At 39.4% G+C, this 25,839-nt stretch overlaps 1 protein-coding gene across 8 annotated transcripts; it reads left to right on the forward strand.

Annotated features, from left to right (window-relative positions):
• The first annotated feature begins 512 nt into the window (after nt 1-512).
• mgaa (MAX dimerization protein MGA a) lies at nt 513-25,534 on the forward strand. 8 transcript variants are annotated; one of them, XM_084097142.1, is made up of 26 exons: nt 513-881; nt 8,110-8,149; nt 8,258-9,410; nt 9,697-11,506; nt 11,973-12,045; nt 12,141-12,251; nt 12,344-12,463; nt 12,580-12,672; nt 12,814-13,442; nt 13,590-13,884; nt 14,075-14,265; nt 14,456-14,560; nt 14,648-14,684; nt 15,103-15,518; nt 15,983-16,205; nt 16,389-16,688; nt 19,111-19,413; nt 19,950-20,734; nt 20,843-21,003; nt 21,202-21,247; nt 21,388-21,507; nt 21,598-21,709; nt 22,090-22,641; nt 22,755-22,880; nt 22,981-23,103; nt 23,208-25,534. In XM_084097142.1, exons 3-26 carry the CDS (start codon nt 8,323-8,325, stop codon nt 24,110-24,112), a joined length of 8,724 nt encoding a protein of 2,907 aa, XP_083953268.1. In that variant the 5' UTR covers nt 513-881; nt 8,110-8,149; nt 8,258-8,322; the 3' UTR covers nt 24,113-25,534. The 8 variants fall into 8 exon arrangements, with proteins under 8 accessions (XP_083953268.1, XP_083953267.1, XP_083953266.1 ...); XM_084097141.1 differs by having other exon boundaries at nt 513-642; XM_084097140.1 differs by lacking the exon at nt 8,110-8,149.
• The last annotated feature ends 305 nt before the right edge of the window (nt 25,535-25,839 follow it).

Here is a 25,839-nt window from a genome sequence, read left to right on the forward strand (position 1 = left end):
AGACAGGACATGTAACACATGCCTCGTTTTTGGGCTTTTTTAAACCCCTTGAGCCATTATACAATTGCCTGTCCAGGCTGTCCTCTGATAACGAAAACAAGTAACGTCAGACAAACGAGTGGAGAGCATGTTCAATGGAGCATTGTAATAAATAAAGCTTTTGACGGCAGAGCACTGAAAACAAAGGGTTTGGCATCACCATGGACAAAACTCCCTTTGTCTCAAAATCCGCGTGTATGATTCTTAAGATGAATATATGATGCATCTGTGCCGCGCTGTTCCAAATCAGAGGTAAAATAAAACATATTACGCAACGACTCTTTTTTTATCTACGATTTTCGTCATTCGAATAAAAACCGACGCAGTGCGAGTCGAGGCAGCCATGACGTAAACAAAGGCGTTAAGTAAACGCATGCGCGATACAACCAACGATTCTCATCAGTCAGAGCAGCGCCTGCGCACGGTAGTCACACGAGCGCGTGCAATGTTTTGAACGGCGACGTGCTGACGTCACCGCACGCACGTAAACCTCGGAGGGTGAGACGCACAGTGTAATAATGTGAGAGGGAGAGAGGAAAAAAACCAACATTAACGAAGACAGGAGAGAGAGTATGCACAATATGCATTACATATTGACAAAAGGTAACAGTCTAATCCGGATGCAGCTGTGTCTGTTAAAGTAATTGAAAAAGTTCGCTGAACAAGGGTGTTTTTCGTTGTTACTTCGTGGCCAGAGCTGACCATCTCTCAGTCTCAGCGCGCTTCGCCCGCCATTCGAGATGTTTCGACGTGCACGCGCTATCCGCGCCAACTTTTAGATCTCGGGCCTATTAGAGACATGCGCCATCGACGAATATATCTCGACGCCTGTTTCACAAAAGGTGACTGAAACTCATTTTCTTGACTTTGAATGGACAAATAACATTTATGCACGCCGGTGGTTGCCACGTTTGCTCACCTGTGAATTAGGTAAAATAGGCAGTCTAGTAATGTTGTTATAGTAACGTGCGCCTTTTCGGTAATCATGCGCACGTTGCGTTACAAATGCGTTTGACGCTATTCTTCAAGTTTTTATTATTATCATAGATGTGTATTAAAATGGGACATGTTTTTTTCAAAAGCATGTGGCTAAAGTGATGTTATGGCGTTGACATGCATATTTTTTATTATATTTGATTTTATGCACAACAATAAGGTTGTGACGTCACATAAACAACTAAATTATAAATAAAACCTTTTTGGTGTCTTAATTGCGTCGTTTTGTACATAAATTGAGTTATTTTAATACGTTTTAGAAGGTTATGCAGCAGTCACACTAGTCTTTAAGTATGAGGTATTATTTCGAAACCCGCCATATCATTCTAGTGCTTCCATATATTCCATACATAATAACTTTTTTAATTATTATTTTAATACTATTTATATAAAAAGGTACCCATATGTTATTAATAATACAGCAAATCTTAAAATATACTGTCCACTCGAGAGATGAAACTGTGTATTTGCTTGCTTTTTCAAGTATGCATATAAATGGAATGTGTGACACACCCACCTTGGAAGGTGCACAATACAGTTCTAAAATGTTTAAATAATGCTTACATGGAATTAATATTTGAGTCATTAAAGTAGCCTACTAAAAGTTGTTTTAAGTTGCATAGATTGTATTGCCTCACGAGATGAGATCACATGACAAGGAAAGTTTTTGCTATGGTTACACCATGTCATACATACCATAGTCTTGAGATGACGACACGTGACGTTCTATTTGGCGCTGTTCATGTCCTTGGACTGGGGTGGTGTTTAAAGGGATACTTCAGGATTTAGCATTAAGCTTTGTATTAGTAGAAAACCTGTAGTATTTTCGAATTACCGTGCTTTCCACCCTCATATCCCCCTGAGACGAGAGATTTATGTATTTTTTGTCTGGAAAAAATCCTCCGATGACACAAAAATCGTCATTTTGCGTCATCGGAGGATTTTTTGGCCAGAGGCTAAAGACTACAGCCAGTAGTAGAGGCTGTCCCGCATGTTTTCATCCCGCCCATAGAGGGTGGGATCTCACTCACAGAATGTACACATATGGCGCTTTTCCACTGCATGGTACGGCTCGGTTCGGCTCGGTACGGTTCGACTCGGCACGGAACGGTTCGGCTCGCTTCGCTTTTCCACTGCGTGGTACGACTCGACTCGGTACGGCACAGTTCGGTTCGCTTTAGCTCGGTTGCTTTTCCACTGCAGTTAGTACCGCTTCAAAGTGGGTGGGACTGATCGTTATAGTTGCCGTCTCTACTGCCATGACATCATCATATTAAATGCGAATTTTTCATCCGTGTTTCCCCATCCACTCCTCGGCAACCAACGAGAGGAACGTCTGCACCTCGTCCACTGACCACGATTCAGCCATTTCTTTTTTGAAGTTTATACTCTTTTTTTTTTTTAAAGCAAATACTTTTAAAACAGGCGCTACAGTGTCTGTTGTCTACTGGCTATTTAAATCTAGCGGGTTTAGTGTCTCGTGTCTTAAATACAATGACGCTGGTAGTGATGATTCTGTCTGACCAATCAGTGATCTGCAGTGTTTTCACGTCACATTTTAGTATCGGTACGGTACGCTTGGAACCTCAACAGAGGTGGTACCATTTAAAGCGAGCCGAAGCGAGCCGTACCGTACCGTACCATGCAGTGGAAATGCGGCATAAGTGAGCCGTACCGAACCGAGCCGTACCGTACCATGCAGTGGAAAAGCGCCAATAGTGTCAGCCATCTTTTTTTGTAAGCTAAGCTAGCAGGCTCTTGTTCTGTGGAGAAAGCTGAGTAGTAGGGGTTACCATCCTATTTTTCCCGGACATGTCCGGCCGTCGAGTTCGTCCAAAATGTCCGGGATTCGGCTTTTGCTTTCTGCAGTCGCCATTCATTGTTTACACACCTTTTGTTTCAATCTAACTGAATTCATTCCGATTGGTGAATCTGAATGTTTACATGAACGCTAAACAAGTGATTGGTTGATGTGCGTTTTAACATTGCTAAGAAAATTCCCGGTCCTCCGTGAGAGATACGAGACAGGTGCGTCTCACAGGTGTCGCTCATCAGTAGGTTAATCACGCCACCGGCCTCGCGCAGTTCTCCCACGGCCCTCAGTCTCGTCCTGCTCGCCACAGTAAACATAATGAATGGCGACTGTAGAACGCAAAAGCCGAATCCCGGACATTTTGGGCGATCTAGAAATCCCAGGCAGACTCGTCACGGAGACTCACTAGTAGCCTAGTCTTGTTGTTTAACTGCGCGCTCTTACCGGTAGGCGTGGCTTGGGAGTGGCCTCGTAGAGCAGCGAAGCAAGTGCATTCTGGGAGTTGTTGTCTTTCATCCACATAAGCCAAAAATACATTTTCTGGCTTTTCTCAGTCTAGAATAATTTCTAGAAAATGTGAAAATAATTTCACATTTCTTCTACATAAATGACCCATTTATACACATTCATCTTTCCAGAGGTGAAGTATCCCTTTAAGTCCAATTTTCTATGCCCTTCCCTCGCTAACTTCCCTCCATCTTGTTCACTCAAATGTATGTCATTGCTTGCAGTGCATGAGTGCCCACTACTGGCAGAACGCTTGCAGTGTTTAAATGGAACACCATAAGTCCTTGATGGATCCGCAATGGAGCGGATTTATTATATAAAATGTTTTTCTTATGAATTTGTTTTATGCAACATTCTGTAGGCCTGTATGTATGCTTGGGCTGTTGGAGAAAATATACAAATTTACACATACTACAATAACAATACAACAAACCATAGTAGTCAGCTTAAGGTAGCTCCATGTATTATGCGATTAAATGTCAAAATAAATAAAAAATCAAACACGAGTTATGTAGGGTAAATTAAGAGCGATCTCCTGTGAAGTCACAGTCACGGCTCTTTGTGGTTTATGAATCTGCCTGAAGTTTATTGAGTTGTCTCGCTCCCTCTGTCAAAATCGATGGGTAGAGGGTCTGTCCAATTAAACTTCCCTCGCCCACTTGATGAAGTTGAATGGCGGTGGGGATTCCCTCAAGGGGAAGTGCTTGGAGAAGTGTATGTATAAAAGTGGAGTTAAACGCAGCCTGGGAATTATGCATTTCTTTGGCAACACTATCAATGGCTAAATTAATCTGATGCGGTCAGGTGGTAAAGCGGTCACATGGTACAGGTAGGAGCACTCAAAAAATTCCCATCTTACAGGCTGTATGAGCTGTACAAGCATTTGAACACTTTTTATAAGTTGAAATCTCGTAATTGCGGCAATTACAACATTGCGTGAACGCACCTTTTAACACTTTATATTTGGTACTATGTAGTACATGATGTGAGTTGCCCCTGATGATTAGAAAGAAGAAATCATGTTCATTAAATGATTGCTGTGTGCCAGCTTTGGGTAAACAAATCAATTTCTAGCACATCTTTGACTTTTGAGGTAACGTAGCATTAACCACAATTTGGCGAGCTTATTCTAAACTGGTAGTGAGTGTCATTACACAGCACAAAGACAATGGGTTGTAACAAGGACATATTTTAACAATAAAATATGAGAGTTTGTGCTAAATTGTTATAGTCACAGATAAAGGGCATACAGCAGAGTGACTAGCCTATATTCACAATACAGCACAGCCTCAAAGCCTTATTGATTGTATAAAAGCTAGCAGTTGTGTTTTTATTATTAATTACCAAATAATTTTATTGAAACGTCATTTTAAGCAAATTAACTGCTTGACATGCTTCCACTATATTATAGGCCTGAACATTAAATAAATTATATGAATTTGCTCAGTCTCTATTTGCAGGGAATTCATTAAGTGAGTACTGCATCATGTGTTTTTTGAGATAGTGTTTGGAATTTTAATTCATTTGGAAAGCAATTTAGCAATTCTGTCAGAATTTTCCCAGAAGCCCTCCATCATTTTTTTTTTTTTTTGGTGTAAAAATAATTCTGTTTGTCACTGTTTTCAAATGTTTGTTAGGTAATTAACTGTCATTTAGGGTGTCAAATGATCAATGTCCTGGTTAATACTTTAATTTCTTGATTAAAATATTCTGTATCAGAAGAGCCAGGTTGTGTCATGTCACAGGTAGGACAAAGGATACACCGGTATTGCAGATAGAATGCTCAGTTGAGGTAACAGTCCGAAACAGTGAGTTTAATCTCTATAGACAAGTTACATATGAAGGTTTATTCTCTTCTTCAAGAATAAACCATGTGGCATCAATGAGTTTGCAGGTTGTCTATGAAAAACCTGGTGCAACTGTGCAACCTGAAATTAGAAAGGGCAATTATGTGTTTTTTCTATATGTAGCCTAGGCTTTTTAAATAATCCAAAAAAACAAATAAGATTAATGATTGTTTCCATAGAGGTTTCCCTGTTTATATGCATACATCATTTTACCCCCTCTCTTCTATTCAGTGTACATTAATTAACAGAGACCACAGAACTTTGGGGCAGTTTACACAAAAGTTTTTTATTTTTTATCTACAAACTGAAAACTTCATGTGTTTTAGTCATTCATTTACACAACAACAGCGTTTTGGGGGCCAGAAAACGCAAACTTTTGAGAACGTGTTTCAAAGTGCAAGTTTTTCAAAATGAATACCATTATTGTCTCCGTGTAAACTACAAAAACGCAAAATCTGTGAAAACAGTGACGGTACGAACATGCGTATTACATTGTGTTCGGTTCTAGATTGCGTATGTTCGCAGTCTTTCTTTGCGACGTGACATCACCAACATTTTTTGTTGTTTTTGTGGACCCTAACCCTTTAGCCCTAGCATTTGATGACAGTGGCATTTTTTTTTCTTTACAGTGTCTACCGTTGTTGGATTAACTAGTCAATTTTGGGGTGGGTAGTGGTCATGACATTGGTTAAGTCAGAGCCCTTGAGATGCGATGCTGTTTGGATGCTACAAATGCAATGTGGTTTCTTGTGTTTTTGACTACTTGCGTAGGCTATATTTTCAGTGATCCAATGACAAAAGACCCTGTTTTAGACCCTGTTTCCACCTGTATTTAGTCCTGGCCACTTGTGATTGGATAAAACAACTCACTCTCTTGTTGCCATGTGTAACTTAAGTTCAAGGTACCATGACACTTTCTTGTATCAATTCCCCTTATTTAGGCAACAGATCCTCAGTCAATGCTGCATGTACCTCCATATGTTTACAGTTAATTTTTTACTTAAATTTAACTAAACACCAAGGCTTTTCAATTACCGTTTGTCCTCTACAGACCCAGAGGGTGGAGGTAGACTGTTTAGGACAGGTACTCAACACTGTTCATAAATGGCCATCTTCATGCAAAGTTCCACTCCTTAACCTGCATATAATTTCATCAAGCCTTTGAAGAGTTTGTTAGGACTAAACTGTGTTGCTAGGTGGCCTTCCAGGAGCAGAGTTGAATACCCCTTATCCATATATATTCAGGATGTACTTTGTCTAAGACTTGCATAGATGTCCTCACAAGTATTAGGCTACCTTGGCTAATGCAATGCTTAGAGCAGGGTTCACCAATCTCGGTCCTGGAGGGCCGCTGTCCTGCAGAGTTTAGCTCCAACCCCAATTAAACACACCTGAACCAGCTAATCAAGGTCTCAATAGGCATACTAGAAACTTTCAAACAGGTGTGTTGGAGCTGGTTGGAGCTAAACTCTGCAGGGACAGCGACCGAGGACCGAGATTGATGAACCCTGGCTTAGAGGCCCATAGCCGCGGGAACATATTTTATCAGGGGGGTGCTGGGGGCGGGGCTTGATATTGCGGGAGGTGCTATGGTAGAGTTTTTTTAAAACAAAATCCTAATATTAAACAGCCCAAACAAAAAGATGAACATAAATGAATGAGTACCGAGTTGTGTGAACGCTCAGAACTCATGATACATTTTAAAAAGCACAGCACACAAATCTGCATATTACCTTATGATAGGCTACTCACTCAGGAGTGCCGGTTCACACAGAAAGCATAATCTTTCAAAGCGAAGATGCAAGACACCAAACACGGGCAGTGGAACGGGGGAAAACGCAAGGTCTCGAGGCTCGTTTTAGTTGAACTTATTTTAACTTGAGTGCTGCGTTTTGAGAATGCTGTTTCATGCGCGAGACGCAAGCACAACAGTTAAACACGAGTAGTGCGTTCACACTAGCCTGGTAATACCAAACTCTGCTACTTCGCTTTGCTTTGTAGAAAGAGTCTGGCATGGCATAATTGAAAAGCGTTTTCTTTCTCGCGGTGGGGGCGCTTGTCTGAAGTTTAAAATCATTGGTTACCCGTAAGCCAATCACATAACGTTTGGTTATGGTGTGTTTTGCGCATGCTCAGCCGCATCTAACTTCAACTGTAAACACATGTATGATGCGAAAACAAAACCATCGAGCGAAATACCGGAGTGAACATGGCTGTGAACGACTTTTGCAGATTATGTGAAGTAAATCTACGCATCCACGGTACAATCAGTGTCTACGTCGTCACGGCTCTCAGCCCACCCTCTGTTCGTTGATTGGCCGGCTGTTTTCAGGCCGGAGGAAAACGGAAAGCTATTACGCTGTCTCAGACTGAGTACAGAAGCGAAATGAAATTGAGCGGAACTCTGAAAAACAATGGAAAAGTATAGCAGAGTGGAATGGTTGACATTCTGTGTGAACAGCCCCTAATGCAAATCAGTTCTGAGATGCTGGTCCTCAACCTGTCACGTCACTCACTCCATGCGAGATCGGCTTATTGCCTTATGATATATTAGTCATAAAACCCTATTTGACAACATATAAAAACGAAATAATCTTTAGAGTAATTTTAAAGGTTGAAGGTGTTCTTAAAAACAGGTTGAAATACAAAAAGTTATTCAAAAGTTGTCATCTTAAATTCCAATGTAGTGAAACCGCTGTCGTCAGGGGGTGCTGCAGCACCCCTAGTTCCCGCGGCCATGTAGAGGCCTGTGATGGATAACCACTTGTGATGTAGTCCACAAAGCACCATACACTACACACCATACTCTACAAAATATATTTACTACATAGCAAGGTGTAAACCATTTGAAAACAGACAAGGTAATGCATTTATGGAATTAAATTGTTGTTAATTTTATGCATACAGGCCAAGAAGGGATGCAACTTACTAGTAGTTGACTAATCTAGTGAGTAATAAAAACTGTTTATAATATGCTTGAATGTTAATCTTTACAGTTTCTAGCTGTCAAACATGCTTTGACCATGTCATGTCGTGTATGTCTCGTTTTTTAAAGGATGTAGACCTGAAATACCCTGAGATGAGAGGGTCAGAAGCTATCCAGATGAATTCTTAACTCCCATGGCAGATACAAAGGAGCAGGGTGCAATGGTGCTACATGAAGAGGGCATGACTGCCCCAACACTGGCACCTCCCACAACCACTCCACCTTCCATCTTTGTTGTCCTCAAACAGTTGCAGTCTGGTGATACTGGGAAAGACAAGAACAGTCTGATGGCAATTAGTGAGGCAAATAAAATGGTGAATTCTTCAATTGGCTCTGCTGTAACAGGCATTCCTCCATCATCATCTACATTTGCAGACACCAACAACAGCTCACAGTCAGAACATTTGGCAGCAGATGCTAGATGTAAGGGCATCACAGTTACACTGGACAACAACAGTATGTGGAATGAGTTCTATAGGTGTCAGACTGAGATGATTCTGACCAAACAAGGTCGTAGAATGTTCCCCTATTGTCGATTTCGTCTCTCTGGAATGGAACCTTTCCAGAGTTACATGCTGGCAATGGATATTGTTCCAGTTGATAACCACAGGTACAAATGGAGTGGAAAAGGATGGGAAACCAATGGGAAGGCTGAGCCTCATGTTTCACGTTTGTTTGTACACCCAGAATCCCCTGCTACTGGCCTACACTGGATGCAGTACCCCGTTTCATTTTACAGACTGAAACTTTGCAACAACTTGGACCAAGAGGACCATATTATTTTGCACTCAATGCACCGATACCTTCCTCGACTTCATGTCATACCTGCAGATAAAGCCACTGAAGACATTCAAGTTGACAATCCCAACGTTATAACTCTAAGCTTTTCTCAGACCGAGTTCTTTGCAGTCACAGCTTATCAAAACCTTCGCATCACCCAGCTCAAAATTGACTACAACCCATTTGCCAAAGGTTTCAGGGAGGATGCAGTCAACGCCCGTTCATCTAAGGTAAAGAATGGAATGTCCACTGAGGAAACTGGGAGTGAACTCAAGCTAAGCAGGGAGATGACAACCTTGAACAATTTGAAAACTCTGTTTATGAAGAGAAATGCTGCTGTAAAGGTCAATAAGGACCAGGACGGTCCCAGCCCTACAAATGGAGAAAAGAAAGTTGTTAATGGTGATGCACCTATTGTAGAAACAAATGTTCAAGGTTTCTGGTAAGTAGAGTTAATAAATTTGTCAAATGGAAGCAAAATGTTATTTTAGTTTGAATTAGATTTAAAAACTCAATGCAACATACTCTATGCAACTGTGCGAACGCATGACCAACGCATTTTCCTGTTGTGTGCTGTAGCTCAAAGTGTTTGCTTACACAATTGTATAGTGTGTTTTAGGCCCTAGGCTGCATATACAAATATTTTCAGATATTGTACATATTTGCCAATTTTGACAAATATAAACTTTTTTTTTTTCTGTCTTATTTTCTTATCCTTTCTCTGACAGTAGTAAGAAGCGCCCATCATCATCGGCATTTTCAGACTTCATTAAAGGTGCTCACGTGAAAGTCAAAAGGTTATCACTTGAGAATATCAAGAAAAATGGTGTGGCCTTGCAAACAACTTGCACAAGTGATCAAAAGGAGCTGATGGACATATCATCCAAAACAGAAAATATATTACAACTTGTTAGTAATGATGAAACTCTGGTAGGTGACATTCACAGATGTGAAAGCACAGACACATCCTCAAAAACAGAGTTATTAAAGACAGATGAGACTAAAACAGAAATAGATGAACACAAAGCTGACAAGATTACATTATCCAGTGACCAAAATGTACCCTACACAAATGAAAAGGGGATGGAGACCCTTTCATCTCTGGACACTGAGGCTAAGTCTAAAGCAAACATGAAGAAAACCTTACCACATAAGCGGCCAGAACGTGTACCCCTACCACTCCTTGCTCAGTTCCTTAAACAGAGAAAGTCTAAGACAAGACATATTACACCAAAATCTGACACACCCAGCTCATCCTTAGACTCTGAAAAGTCATGTGAACCTTTCTTAACCCCTGAAAGATCATCTGCTTTGTCTTCCATCCCTTGTGTTACCACTATCTTAGATTCACATCCAGTACATACCTCAATGTCTCAAAAAGTTACATCAACAAGAGATGCAATCAACATTACATCTCTGTCCACTGCATTATCATCTTCATCAGCAACTGCATCCCCCGTACCAGCAGAAATGCAATTATCTGATGGATTTTCACATTTCCCAGTTGGCAGTGATTCATTACGTGCCCCCAACACTACTACTTCCTCCAAATCTGAATCTGACACAATATCTAGTGTGTTCCATAATGCTGATGCTGTTTCTATGCCAGATCTTGACAACACACTCAGGTCTCAGTCAGACATTTCAACTCTCTTTACATGTGACACTGTTCATGACACTTGTTTACCTATCACACCTGAAGTTAACAATGACTTTGATGTCACACCAATTGTCCCCTCTGTCACTACATCAGATTTTGGTGTGCCATCTTGTACAGACAACGATGGTCCTTATCAGGAACTTGCCTCATTGCCTGATGTTGCTGAGAGTGCATCTATTTCCGATTGTCTTCTAGACAGTTCCAAGGGCTCTTGTCCTGAGCTTTTTTCTGAAGAAATCCCTCCACACTCTCTGTTCACACATGAAGAATCCCTTTCCTTGCCATTAGATGACCCATCTTCCCCAGCCTTCTCCTTGCCCAGCCCAGCTCCTTCTTCTCCTGACCCATTTCCACCAAGTCTATTCTATGAAAGACCAGTACCTCCTCGAAAGACCCTTGATTCATTTCCAGAAAGATTATTGAATTGCACAGCTTTTTCCTCTCCTGACCTTTTTCCATTAGGTCTATTCAATGACAAGCCTGTGCCTGCCAGAAAGATCAATGATTTTTTTCCAGAAAGACCACTGGATGTAACTTCTAGAGAATCATTGTCACCAAGTGTCCCCGATGGGCCAGAACATCTCAGAGGAACAATTGACTTGTTCTCTCAAAGTCAATGCTCTGATAGGCCAGGGCTTCTTAATGACTTGCAGTCAGCTGTTAGTTATGAGACCAGTGTTTCTGATCACATTGTTCCTGAACCAATTAAACAATCCTCTCATGGAGGCACTTTCAAGAAGTCCAAGGCAAAACCGAAAAAAATCGGAAAATTGAAGTTCCGTGAAGATGGTGAGGTGTTTGAAAAACCTGTAACTGTTCCAATGCAGCCCAGCCTGGAGGATGTCGACGGCCAGTTGTTTGTCTCCTTCATGTCAAAGGTAACAATTAACTTGTCTGGTAACTTTAGAACATAGAAAGGAAACTTTAATGGAAATGACCACACAAAAATGAAAATGTAGTTTCTACTCACCCTTATTTTAAAACATCCATATGATGATCGCACCAACCTTGATGTCAAATAAGTAATTTCCTCCTGTTTTTTGTAAATGGTTGTTCTTGACATCAAACCTGAGTGAATGTGTCTTCTATATATGCTGAATTTGAATTTTTTGTTTTTTTGTTAAAGTTTCTGCTCTTACAAAGATTTTTGATTGGCTTTAGAATATTTGGATTACAGCTCATTTTAATTAAAGGACTACTTTAGCTGTATTTGCTTTGCTTTACTACTTTAAAATGTTTTAAACTTTTTAATTGACCTGGTGTATGTAACATCTACAGTATACTATCCATATATTTACTACAACACATCTATGTGACATTCTGAACACCTTAATCCTGAAATAGAAAGCTCTTGAGGTTCACCTTGGAGATGATGCCAAAACGGAGATGGCACAAAAAACCACAGAGTATCCAGACGGTAAGAATTGAACACCTCACTGTGGTTGATGCTAAAGAACCACTTTGAAATCACCTACAGTTTTTTTTTTTTTTTTTTAATTATTATTTAAACAGGTGGCAGTGATGAAAATATGCAGGAAAAGATTGCGGTGCTAGAGAAAACCCTTTTATGTGATCTGAAACTCATGAAGCACAGACAGGTCATTCATCCAGTGCTGCAAGAAGGTTCTAGATTTTGGAATTCTCTGAATCTCAAAATTGTATAACAATACAGTGTACAACATTACAATAATGTTTAATTTTGTTTTTCTTCGTAGTGGGATTAAAGTTGAATCTGCTTGACATAAACCTTGAAATTGACCTGCAATATCTGGGTGTGCAATTACCCATTCCCCCACCTGTTCTCTCACCTGAAGGAAGTTCAGCATCATCTCAAGGTAACATATCTTAATAATAATAATAATAATAATAACAACAAACAATAAGCATATAGATAACCTAAATCATTATTTAGGAATTTTCATTGTCATTAATGCATTTTTCCCCTTTGCAGTCCAGTTTGTTTCAAGGACAGGAAAAACCACTGACTTTACTAAAATTAAAGGTTGGAGAGATAAGTTTGCTGGATCAGGATCTATTACTGAAGGTATGCTATTTTATCAGTGATTTATTACAAGAATATACTCTTATACTCTGTTACAAGAATATACTCTGATATTAACTCATTTGAAATGTTGGTATGATACTGCTGCTAAAATAATGATTTTGCATTACATTTTATTTGCAGGCGTGTCAAGCACAGATGCAGGGCAGAAGAACCTCTCTGCATTTTGTAGTGACATGTTGGATGAGTATCTGGCTAGTGAGGGCAAACTGATCGACGAACGAGCTGCTAACTTATCACAGACTGATACTACGTCTGTGGCATACCAGCTGCCCACAAAGAGCACTAGCTACGTTCGTACCCTGGATAGTGTACTTAAGAAACAAGTACCTGCTTCCTTATCCACAACACTGAATAAAGTCAAGCCAACGATCAAGTCCAAAGAGAAATTAAAATCCAAAAAACCTTTAAAGTCATGTGCAGGAAAGCAAATAAAAACAGTCTTTAGTGTGAACAAACCTGCGCTGTGCTTGAAAAAGCCACAACAGAGCAAAAAATTTAAAAATAAGAAGGAATCCAAAGGTTTGAGTCCTGAAAAGACTGCTGCAATTGTAGCCCCTAATAAGAGTCCCATGGTTGAAGTTTCTGGCTCCACACAATCGAGTTGCACAGGTGGACGTAGTGTAGGTTTGCCTAAGACTCTGGTGAAGCTGATGGATGTGGAAGATGGAGCAGTGTGGGAAGGCAGACATCGTACCTATATTACAGAAGAAAGGGCAGCCATCGCACTGGCCACTCTTGTCACCTCTGAGGTATAAGTCAAAATGAGGATCTTCTTAGTGTATAATTTCTTAGGACAGATATTGGGTTTTGTAGTCATTAACAACAGAATTGAGCTATGGGATCATGTTCTCCAAGACACCTTATGCTCTTTCTTATCTCTTTTTCTTGGTTTTAAGGGGGTATCAAAAGGAAACCCTGATGCCATCAGAATTATAAGACGACGTGCACCACCCTGCCTCAATGTATTCTGTAGGCTTGGCTGCGTGTGTGCCAGTCTGGTGCACTTGAGGCGACATCATCACTGTGGAAAACCACAGTGCATGTTGGGCTGTAGCTGCCTGCGACGCAAAGTTGTTGCACTGAAGACCCCCAAACAGGAAGAAAGTACAGCAGATGAGCCTGAACCTCAAGGAGTGTCAGAGGAGAACAAGGCTAAATGGAAGAAGAAAAACAAAAAGAGAAAAACTTATGGTCAGTTTACTCAATGGATATTTATTGCAATAGCTGTACCATTGTTATAACTAACATTTTACCACTTGTTATTTTATCGTAATATTCATGTATCTTTCCAATTAGGTTGTATTGCTTGAAAAGCTGCTTTGAAACAATTTGTACTGAGAAAAGTTATGCAAATGAAATTTACCTTGACCATCTCCTGCAGTTCTGACTGATCCGGAGACAGCTCCTGAACCGGCCAAACGTGTGAGTACATTATGGGTTCGAAAAAGAGAAGGTTCTGATTCAGAGGTTCTTTTCTCTCCTCCTCCTCCAAGAGCTCCATCTCCAGCACTCTTGTCTCAAGAGCTTCAACATGACCTGGAAAGCTTTTTCAGTCCTTTAAAACAAAAAACGGTGAGACTCAAAGATTTAAAATACATTGCAATCATAACTGATCACAGTTAATTAAACATGCTTTTAATGGGTTTATAATTTCATGTGCAATTTTTTTCCTGTTATCAAATACTTGTCACGTGTCGTGTAGTTTCATAATTTCATCGATGTGTACACTTGGATATCTTAAATATTTCCTTACTGTATACAGGTGGAAGAGAAAAATTTGAATATGATTAAGGACAATATGGATAGCTCACTGACATGTGCTCGTTCGCGACCATTTGACTCCAGGTGTCATGCTAAACAAAAAACGGTGAGATTCTTACATGAAGGATGGCATATTTTTTGGTTAAGACAAATTTACACAAATTTACACTGTACACTCTTGTACTTTTGGCAGGTTGACCAGCACCACATATTGCAGGTCTCTAATCAAGGTCCGTTTTCCTTTACTGATTATTAGTTAGTTTACTGATCATTAGTTATTATGAGTTAGTTCACACAAAAATTTAAATTCTGTCATTACTCACTCTCATGTCGTTCCAAATCCGTAAGACATTCATTCATCTTCGGAACACAAATGAAGATCTTTTTAATGAAATCTAGCTTTCTGTCCCTCTATTGACAGCCTACGCAACCTCCACTTTCAAGCCCCAGAAAGGTAGTAAAGACATCATAAAAGTAATAGAGTATTTAATGACAGAATTTTTGTTTATGGGTGAACTAACGCTTTAATAGTTGGTGTAATCATAGTTTATTGCCAAACAACATATTGTCAAGTTCAAAGGACTTTAAAATGTTTTACAAAGCTGGTCCTTAAATTGAAACCCCTCTTTTTTCCCCTTTTGCTCATAGATATTGAGGAGGGTGAGCTTGTACCTCTTAATTTGTCTGGCCCTGCAAAACGCCTTGAGATCATATCCGAATGCAGTTGGACAAGTACAGACATCAGAAATTACATTATGCGCATAGTGTGTGAGCACATGGCTCAGGATCGTTTGAAGCATCCTTTCTGGATTGGAAAGTACTTTATTGAGCCAGTTTCCAAGACTCTACAAGAGACAGATGATGGTTCCGTCGAAACATATAAAGTCACCATCTCTCGACCTGTGGAGAAGAAAGAAGATGAGAAGGTTACGCAAAATGAAGCTGAGCTGAAAAAGCATGTAGAGAAGAGTAAGGTGAAAGGTCTGCCCTTCCTCTCCAGGTGTTGCCCTGCAGGCTTGCTCAAGGCTGAGAAAAAAGCACCCGATGCCCCAGGCCGAATAATGGTATGCGTGCAATTACCTGGCAAAACCATTTAGATGGATTTAGTAGTACAAAATATCATAAACTAACCTGAAGTCAACATAACATGAAAATGTGTCCTGTTTGCTTAATTTATGTTCCTGGTCTTCTTGTGCACAATTCATCAGTGAATGTAATTCCAATGTTTTCATCAAAATGTATTACATTACACCACCTGAAATTACTTTTCTTTTTATCTGACATCACCTGGGCTGCATGAAATGCTCACTTTTCACAATTCAATCAATTCCCAATGAATGAAGTCTTATCTTACAATTTTTTCCCTTAAACAGTACAGAACTAAAATGGGTTGGCAACATAATTTTTGTTGACTTTAAGAGTAGTTAAAGTACTGCCTGTCTAAGACGTCTTTATATTTAAAGGTATGATTATTTTTTTAATGGAGTAGGACCAGTCCTTTAAAACTTGCGATCATTTGTTTTCGCAGGTCAATGGAAAGCCATACCCACAAGCCAAGTTAGAGCTGGGGCAGATGGGAGCTTTGCATCCTGCCAACAGACTGGCAGCTTACATCACAGGGAGAATATGTCCAACAAAATCAACCATTACAAAGGCCTCTATCCCATCCATTCCAGTTTCTACTGGTGCCACAGTAACCACAGTTACCAGCACATCTACTTCTACAAACACACCCATCATCAAATCTGTAGGTAAGTCATGTAAAGGTTTACAGCGTTCACCTCCAGACCTCTCAAGTGTATTGACCAATATAGTGGACGTCCAGTATATTACTAAGCAGTGTATAACACTGTTACATCTGTGCAGCTGTACTGCATGTAAATATGTGCATAAGTGGCAGACTTAACCTGCTCCTTAATTTGTTTTTTGCACAGTGACCAAGCCCCCTGTGGGAAAGGTCTTCACCCAGTTTGTGGTCAACCACATCAACTCTCAAAACAACACTAGCACCTCACACTTACAGCCTTCTGCTCCAAAAATTGTCATCCCTTCAACCTTGATGATTGGCAGAGAGGCTGGTGCTCCTGAGGTGGCTCTTTCTCCTCTTAATGCAGACTTGATAACCCAGGTGTCTGAGCCTTCAGACTCTGCAGGTAGCACCAATTTTCCCACTGTATCAAAAGTCCAAGCCCCTACCATCACCATCTTCCCTAAATCACCCAGCCTGCCTCTGGGTAAGCCTGGCTTCCTTGGTTTGCCATTTTGTGTCTGTGCTTCCCTCTCCAACAAACCCTTTGGCCATGCATCTACTGGGAGAATTTAACATACTTGGCCTTAATATGGGTCTGTTCTTGTGATTTAAAGCTTGCTGTTGCTTCAAAGAAAGACGCCGGGTTACTTTCATCTTCCTGCTTTGTGTACCCTTCCCATTATCTTCTGTTATCATCATTTGTGACTCTGGCTGTTATTGTAGGTTGAATAATCTTCCATGAGCTTAATTTAGCGCCGAGCTTCACCATCATTGATTTTCACATTACGCAGTATATCTTAATGTTAGATCTGTCCTTTTGCAGACTGAGATGTAAAAATGCGTGACACTGTGTTTACAGTGGTGAAGGAAAATTATGAATATGTTTTGGCTTCTCTGGATTCAGCATTGTACAATTTATGGTAATTGTTAAACACAGCCTGAATAAATCTAATGTTTAAAATAGGGCTGGACCCGAATATTTGAATATTCGTTCGGTGGGTTGGTATCCGATTTGAAAATGTGACATTCGAATATTCATATTATTTTTTTTATTTTTTTTTTGCACACCTGGGATCCCCCGTGAAACGGTTCTCATTCGCGCTTGAATAAGGCCGGCGACACACTAGCTGCGTGGCCTGAGCATCTCAGCTGCATGGCGTGTCCGTTTTTATTTCGGCTCCCATGTTAACAGGTTGGGAGTTTGCACACTGCCTGCGTGAGACACGCGTGAGACAAGCCACGCGGAAAACGTGTGCATGCTAGAAATGGAACCGACGCCTAAGTGTTCCAGCAACGGGAGTGTTCTCTGGCTAGAGCGCAGAACAGCGGAGTTTGTATGGACAGAAGTGCATGCCTGAGCTTGTGTTTTGGGTTAAGCTGCGTTTCTATTATTCTATTGTGGAAAATAGAATAATAGAAACAAAATGTATTAGCCTTTTTACCCGTTATTATCAATCTAAATTAATCTCGTTTTTAATTTAACTTAATTTCATTTTTCTTTATTTAAATTTCACTTTTCTTTATTTAAATTTAGTTTTTTCTTTATTTAAATTTAGTTTTTCTTTATTTAAATGTAGTTTTTCTTTATTTAAATCTACCCTTTACTGTGTCAGTAATTTGTTAGTCAGAAAAATATTAGACTACCTTAAAAGTATTGCTTAAGTTAACAGACCTGTGTGTGTGCGTTTTATATCACTAGTGCAGTGTCCGTTCTCAGAGCATAAGCCCTGTCTGCGTGAGGTGTGCCGCTTCCCGCTCGTGCTGTTCTGTAGTTTACTAAAAGTTTATTAATTCTGAATGTGTTGCGTCTCGCGTGTCCATCTATATTGCACCAATGCGACACTGCACTCCCTTGTGAGGTCGATTGGATGAACGGTTCTCGAAATAATCAAAATGCAAACGGACAGACAGACACAGAGATTCCTGCCTTTATTAGAGAGAAGAATGTTCAGCACTCTCTCTCCGAAGCTTTGAATATTCAATGTTCATTACGTCTTCTGAAGCTTCGAAGCTCAAAAAATGGTATTCGGACCAGCCCTAGTTTAAAACGAAGCAATCAGATCATGTCACACATTTAAAAAAAACTGGCAATTTGTGGCCATATAAGCATCAGAGACAATTTGTGATGCAGCTATGGTGAGCATTGTTCAACTTGATGTAAATGCACAGTGACATAATGTGCCAACTGCCAATAGGAATACAGGCATTTAATCAATGTCAGTGTGAATGCTCCTTATACTACATAGTGATTTTAATTGCAGTTTGCTATTGTGAACACAATCGGTCACCATCATTATTCTCCTTAAAGGGTTAGTTCACCCCAAAATGAAAATTGTCATTAATTACTCACCCTTGTCTTTCCAAACCCGTAAGACCTTCGTTCGTTTTCGGACCACAAATTAAGACATGTTTGATGAAATCCGATGGCTCAGGGGAGGCTCCATTGAGACTGATACAGAAGAGAAGAAATGACTGAATAAAGTCGATATTTTGTTTTTTTAGCGCACAAAAAGTATTCTTGTCGCTTCATAAAATTAAGTTGAACCCCTGTAGTCACATGGGCTATTTTAATGATATCTTTCCTACCTTTTTGGGTGTCTTTCTTACCTTCAAAGTGTTAATTAAATAGCTGTCAATGTAGCCCCCCCTGAGTCATCGGATTTCATCAAAAATATCTTAATATGTGTTCCGAAGATGAACGAAGGTCTTACGGGTTTGGAATGACATGAGGGTGAGTAATTAATAACAGAATTTCCATTTTTGGGTGAACTAACCCTTTAATTATGGGCTATTGTGGTGCTTTGGGTCTACTGACTTTATATGCTTCACACTGTCCTTGAATTATTTCACCATGCCACTGAGTTGAATGTTTAAGTTGCCATAATGAATCTTTTCCATATTTTCAGGTGGGTCTGGTCCAACGCCATCAACTACTGTCTCTTCACCTGGATCAACCACTCCTGGGAAAAAGACTGTTTTGATCAAAGTTATGTCCTGTAATACAGGCCTCCCCAATAGTGGTCCTCGGATTACAAAGCCTGTCACACAGATTCGTCCCCCACAGACCCCAGGCCAAAAGATGCTGCTTCAGGTGGTGAAGACGGCTGATGGAAACACATTGTACCGTAATCCTAATGGCCAACTCATGCAGCTGGTACCTCTAAGTCAAATTAAAGCCATCAAACCTAATCTCCTATCTCAAGGCCAACGTAAGTGGTTCAGGAATACCATTTTAAATGGTTCATGTAAACCAATAAATATAGATATTTAAGTATAATTAAATAAGTAGGCTATTAGCACTTAACAGCTTAAAACTATATTTTATAAGCACCCCAGTGGATAAAAATCGCAGCGTCACAGACAAGAATTATGACTGACTTTGAGAAATTAGTGTAATCTACATTATTACTTTGTATCATTTTTAGTACAAAGGGTAGAAATTAAATTCCATTGAATTAAAAATGTAACCCTTCCATTGAGGTAAAAAATGTAAACTTAAGGAATGGTCACATAATTTTCAAGTTTTCGAAAAAGCATTTAAAGTCCTAGTTTCATTTTGCTAGTGTTTTGCTGACAACCAATGTTGAATATTAAAATCCATGTGGTCATTTTTGTACAGCATGGTCTTATTGATTATTTTACTCAAATTTGGTGAAGAGTTGATAAACTTGTTTGGGGGAAATGGCAAAACAAATGTGTGCTTATCCCAAAAGACATATTAATTATGCCTCTGTTTTTCCCACAGCAACCTTTATCCGTTTGCACGCACCGGCTACAATCAATCTGAATAAGCCTCAGGGTGGCAGTGCCACCATAGTCACATCTTCCAACCCAACGACTCAAATGCAGTCAAAGCCTACTGTCACTGTACCAGTCTCTACATCTTCGTCTATGAGTAGCAAGACAGTTACACTCACTGCATCCAAGTCAGTCTCATTGAGCAGCCTTCCGTCTACCCTTAAAGTTGTCCCAGGTTTTCTGGGACAATCTGGCACTTGCACATTAAGAATTCTCTCACCAAATCCGGTCCAAGACACTGGAATTACCAATCCAGCTTCCTCTCCTATCCTCTCACAGAGTGACTTTACATTAAAATTTGGAAGTTCAACACTACTGAACAAAGACTCCACTAAGTCTGAGACCACCGTTTCTGTTAGCTCACTTTCAACAGAGGGGCCAATCGGTCAGGTCCATAAGCAGTCTGAGCTGGATCCTGTTAAACAAAATAGCTGTGATGTTTCTAAACGAATAGCAGGAAATGTATCAGAGAGTTTATCTTCTGCTGCCACCGATCCAAAATCCAGGCAATTTTCTGGAGATGATTCAGCCCCTTCACATAATGAGCATGGAGAGCTGAAACATTTGAGTTTGGCTGAAGCTGATAACAGAGATAATCCCAATGTGAAGGAAACAGATTTTGACAAAACACCAGATCCCGAAGAGGAAGAGATTGATTCAGATGTAACAGAATTAACTGATGACTCTGACCTGTACAGTGATGATGACCGAGAAGATACATGTAGTTTTAGTGTAAGAGCGTCATATAATTGATTATTTTCACCTTTTGTAACTGAATTTCTGTAGCTCATTGAACTGTTATATTGCTTGTTCAGGCTAGATATTTTTGCTGTTTTTCAGGGTTCTGATAAAGGGGAGAGGATGGAGGATATGGATGGTTTGGACTCTGAGGTGAAAGATTTTGCAGAGGTGGTGGTTGATATTGAGACCGTTGAGTCTGCAGAGGAAAACAGTATCGCGAAATTGAGGGCATCTGCAATTAGACGGAATCAACATCATAGGTAACGAATACCTGATAGATGTTTGATTATGTGGAACTGTAGTTTGCATTATTTTGATGTTTTGTTTTGGTATTTGACCTGATCTGCATTTACACTATGAAAGCATTTGGAAATGGATGCTTTGCCTAAGAAAATTGACCAGTTCCTGTGAAAAATCTACAAAATTACTTGTCTTTTAAAAACATTTTGCTCTTGCAGTAACCAGAAGCACATTCATGATGAAAGCTTGGAAGTTAAGGTCAGGGTAGGTTCTATTCTCTCCATTCCATGTGTACATTTTTATTTTATTTTTTCAAATAAACCCAACCCTTTCTATGTATTTTGTAACATGTATGTGTAACATAGTTTTTGTATTAAATTGTGTTATGTAACTTCTTTGTGCAGAGAGTGAGGCTGGAGAGAAAGAGGCGCCACACACTCAAAGAGTTATTTCTTACACTTCAGGAAACACTAGGAATGCCCTCAAAGAATCGTGTAGCTTCCAGGTTGAGCATCCTCACCAAGGTTTGTTGTTGGTTTTGCTACAGTTTATGCTTGTAGTTTCACAGAAAATATTGTTTTAATGTTTTGACATGTTTTCTTACTTATTTCAAGGGTCATAAAGAGATTGAGTCTCTAGTTAAGCAGGAGGACCACTTAGTAAAAAGAAGAGAGAAGCTGCGAATTAAGAGGGAGTGTTACCTACAGACGCTTTCACTATTGTGTGGTAAGGCTGTCCTTCAGACTATGGAATAATTTTTTATAATATCCAAGCTGTTATTAAAGATCAGCAACATATTTTGTATAAATATATTAATCTTGCACACTTGCAGATCATTTTTAATGCAACATTTCGGTCATGCTACCATCCTGATGGTCGCATGACCTAAACGTTGCATTGAAATATGATTTGCAAGGTATTGCGATGTGTGGGATTCATCTATTTTTGTTAGACTATTTGTTTCTGTTTATTCATAGGCACATGCTTATAGGATTTACAAGGAGTTGTGGGGATATTTCATTGATATATTCTGATATAAAATTATATCATTTGAATGTATGAACATCTGGTTTGCTAACAAAGGTTGTATCTCTTTTTGTCTACAGACAAGAGTACAGAGTCCATCAGCCAGAAGCTTAATGAAATTATTGCTAAACAAAAAGCCCTGGAAGCACAAACTAATGCAAAAGAGATAAAGTCCCAGCTTAACCAGGCAACGTCTAAATCTAAACCCAAACCTAAACCCAAACCTAAATTGGTTGATCTTAATAGTAAACAGAAAGGTTTGGCATTCCAGAACAAAGTAAAAGATGTTCCAAAACCCACCTTTTCTCCTTCCAAACCGATAGACTTGAGTATTAAAAAACAAAAAAGCCTGGAAGAGACAAAAAGTGTTTTGAAATCCACTCCAACCTCAAAACTTACAGACCTTGATAGTAGCAAAAACACCATTAAAACTCAGGATAAAGAGAAAGGCAGTATGTCTAAACCTACTCAGCCATCCTTTAACTCCAGTCCACAAAAGAAACCAGTCTCTGTCCTAAGTCCTGTAAAACATTTCCCAGTACCTCGTGAGAGAATGCGGCCAAACATTCTGTCCCGTGCTTCATCCCAGGTGATGCAAGGATCTCCAGTCAAAGAGCCTCTTTTAACTAATGGTTAGTCCAAGAAAACACTTACAATACAGTACTTGTGCCATGTTGATTTGACTTGGTTGAAATTGATTTTTTGAGGTTCACACTCTTTGATGTCTGTTGTTGTTTTTTCCCAGTGTGTATACCTCAATTATTTCCTCTGATGAATACCATGGTTCAATGCAATCAAATCATAACCATAAACAACCCACTTCAACCAATTGGCATCACCTCAGTAGGGACACAGCAATCATCTACCCCAGGTTTGTCTCTAAACAGGTCAATTGATGCTTCAAAATGTCACAAAGAAAGTAAGTGATTAGATAACACGCATTTGTGTTTTTGTATTCTTTTTTTAACTAGGTGTAGCATCTGTGTCCATAGTTCCTACAATATCTCATCCGCTTAGAGTGGAAAATTCTCTTCCAGTATTGCAGCCTCAGTTAATCAAAATTACAAACAGTCCTGTTAATATTAATACTCAAGGTGAGTTTCCTCGGCTGATGTTGTCATATATAATGAATCAAATTTTTCTACATTGTTCAGTGAAATTCATATGGATAATTTATTTTACAATGCATCATTTTCAGTGGATTCTGCCAACCTTCCAAACATCACCAATGTTATTTCTCTGGTTTCACCGGTGGAGAATCTGGTAATACCACAGAAAGTTGTGGAAGATGCATCTGTTGCCCAGGCACAGCCAAAATCTGTCCCTGCACCAGTGGAGAATCAGCAGAATACCTCTGATGTTAAAATATCTAATTTGGAGGAAAGGGCAGTTGTTGATGAGCCTCAACCCAAGGATTTCCCAAAACAGCCTGAAGGAGAAGATGAGATCAGTGCATCTGTTACTTCATCCAACCAAGAAGGACTGGAGAAGAAGGGTCAGGATGACCGCAGCGACCCTGAGGATGAAAATCTGATGTCTTTGCTTGACGAACTTGTTCTTCTTAGCCAGCAGCTGAATAATGAAGACGAAGATCAGAGAATTGTCGTGCCAGACGAGGTACAACCATGTTCTGACAAGCAGGCAGATGTAGAGCGGGATGATGAACGTGCTCTCAGTCCCTTGTTCCTTACTCTAGATGAAGATCTGATGTCTCCAGACTCTAAAGATGAAATTGATATCCCACCCAAAGTGGATGACTTGGTCAAAGTCATCTTTGGGTCAGATTCACCTTCGGTATCATCCGAATCTGGAGTTGCACCATCAACAAACGTTGAAAGTCCGAATGCCCCAACGTGCAATGTTAAAGGTGATGCTCCTACTCCGCCACCTCTGTTGCACATGAAGGCTGCATGTGAAGCTACTTCGGGTCAATCTGCCAATGAAGGGACCAATGTGGCATGGCGGCCTATGCCTAAACTGGTTCCTCTAGGGTTAAAGCCCCAAGATGTTGTTGTAAATAAGGTGACTGGCTCTTCGGATCTTAAACCGGATTCAAATGAGCAAGATGTTAATAGACCACAAATAGGATCTACCAGTCAATGATTCAGGTTTGCTGCTGCTCACGTTTAACTTGTGTACAAAATTGTTTTTTTAAATGTATTTATTTCTTGTTTCCTGTGCAAGTCCTGCTGCCATGGGTACCACCTGTTGTGCCTCTGGTATATCCAAAGACATTTTGTTGATTTGACTTTTTTGGGGGGTTTTTGTTGTTGATTTCAATACTCAACCTACTTGACCAGCAAGATTCTCTGTATTCTCCGATTTTGCTAGCGATTGTGTGTCCACTCTTTGTGGCAATAGATGTGAAAAGCTGTTAACTCATCCTAACCTCCATATTGGAGCATTTGTTTTTTTTCCCCATTGAAGTTCATTAAAAATTTAAAATAAATAGTTTTTACTTAATCTTTTAACATTGGATTGTTTCCTCTCGTAGCACCATGAAGGTCAAGCTGATTGTAATCGTTTGCACTGGGGATTTTGTGGGATGGTTATGGTTGGTTTTCCAGGTGACCTTTTTAGGAATAATTGAATTTGCCCAGTGACTTTTAACAGTAAAGCCGTTTCATCTGTGAGTGTCTGCTAATGAGATTACACAAATGTTATTGTCTTTGCATCTCGCTGAAACAAACCACTGTCTATTAAACGCATCACATGAATACTTGTTAAAGCAATAATAGATGTTAAATTCCCTTCAAACAGTCTATTTTCTTGTTACAGAAAAGCTAGCTTGTATACATATGTTGAGTGCCTTTCAAAAGGTTCTAATATATGCATATTGGGACGTAGAAAGGTTTCTTGTTTTAGGTAATAGTCAACCTATATAAATAGCATAAGGAATTTAGGAATAAATTAAGCATATAGTGTATCCACTTTCTTTCTTCCTCCCTTTTGTTATTATTGTTTGTTTTGAAAGTAATCAGTGAAGTTTGAGTAGTCAATTTATGGTTTTTGATTGTTTTAGTTGTGAAAACCTACTCTTGCTTCACCATATTCCCCACCTCAACAGCAACATATGTTTAACAATCTCTAAAGCATTTCAAAGGTTTTTAACACTATTGTCACATCCAGTGAGGTGGATAACTTCAAGGGATCCCTCAGTTTGAGCTTAGTTATCACTATGCAATTGTTTTGTGTGCGATTTAGACAAGACTGGAAAAGGAAAAACTACATAGGAACTACAATGCTTCATAAAATGAGATTTGTATATTTGATGTTACACTGGTTTATTTTGTAAATTAGTTAGCTAGTTTAAAGTCTGTATATTGGCTTGTATAACATTTCTTGGCTATTGTACATATGTAAAACGTTCTTTTTGTTAGTCTGCAAACTGTCTGTTAAAATACTTATTTTTTTATATGCTATAAATCAGTGCTCTCTTAACTCCTTTGTAAAAGAGATGGATATGTCTTTTTAAGTCAATAAAATTGTTCATAATGTGTGAAAGTGAACGTTTTAATAATCCCATTTAATGACTGAGAATTGTGGTTAATTAAAAAAACCTGAAGATGTGAATATTATTCTTTTTGATTGCTTAGTCTAAAATGTGCTTTTCTGAGATCATGCATTTTTTATTAAAATGTTTTAGTCTTAACAATTAGCATTTGGCCAAATTCTGATATTTAATACAAATGACAAATGAGATGTAAATGAGCATGCTCAAGTTAAAACGCATGTGGGCATGGTTATCAGCAAATATATTAATAATCAAAATATTAATCTGTATTTTGATCTACTTGGGCTTATGATGCTTTTGGGAAACAGTCCAGGTT

Source organism: Abramis brama (assembly GCF_963993115.1).
Source record: "Abramis brama genome assembly, chromosome: 21".
Taxonomy (NCBI): Eukaryota; Metazoa; Chordata; class Actinopteri; order Cypriniformes; family Leuciscidae; genus Abramis; species Abramis brama.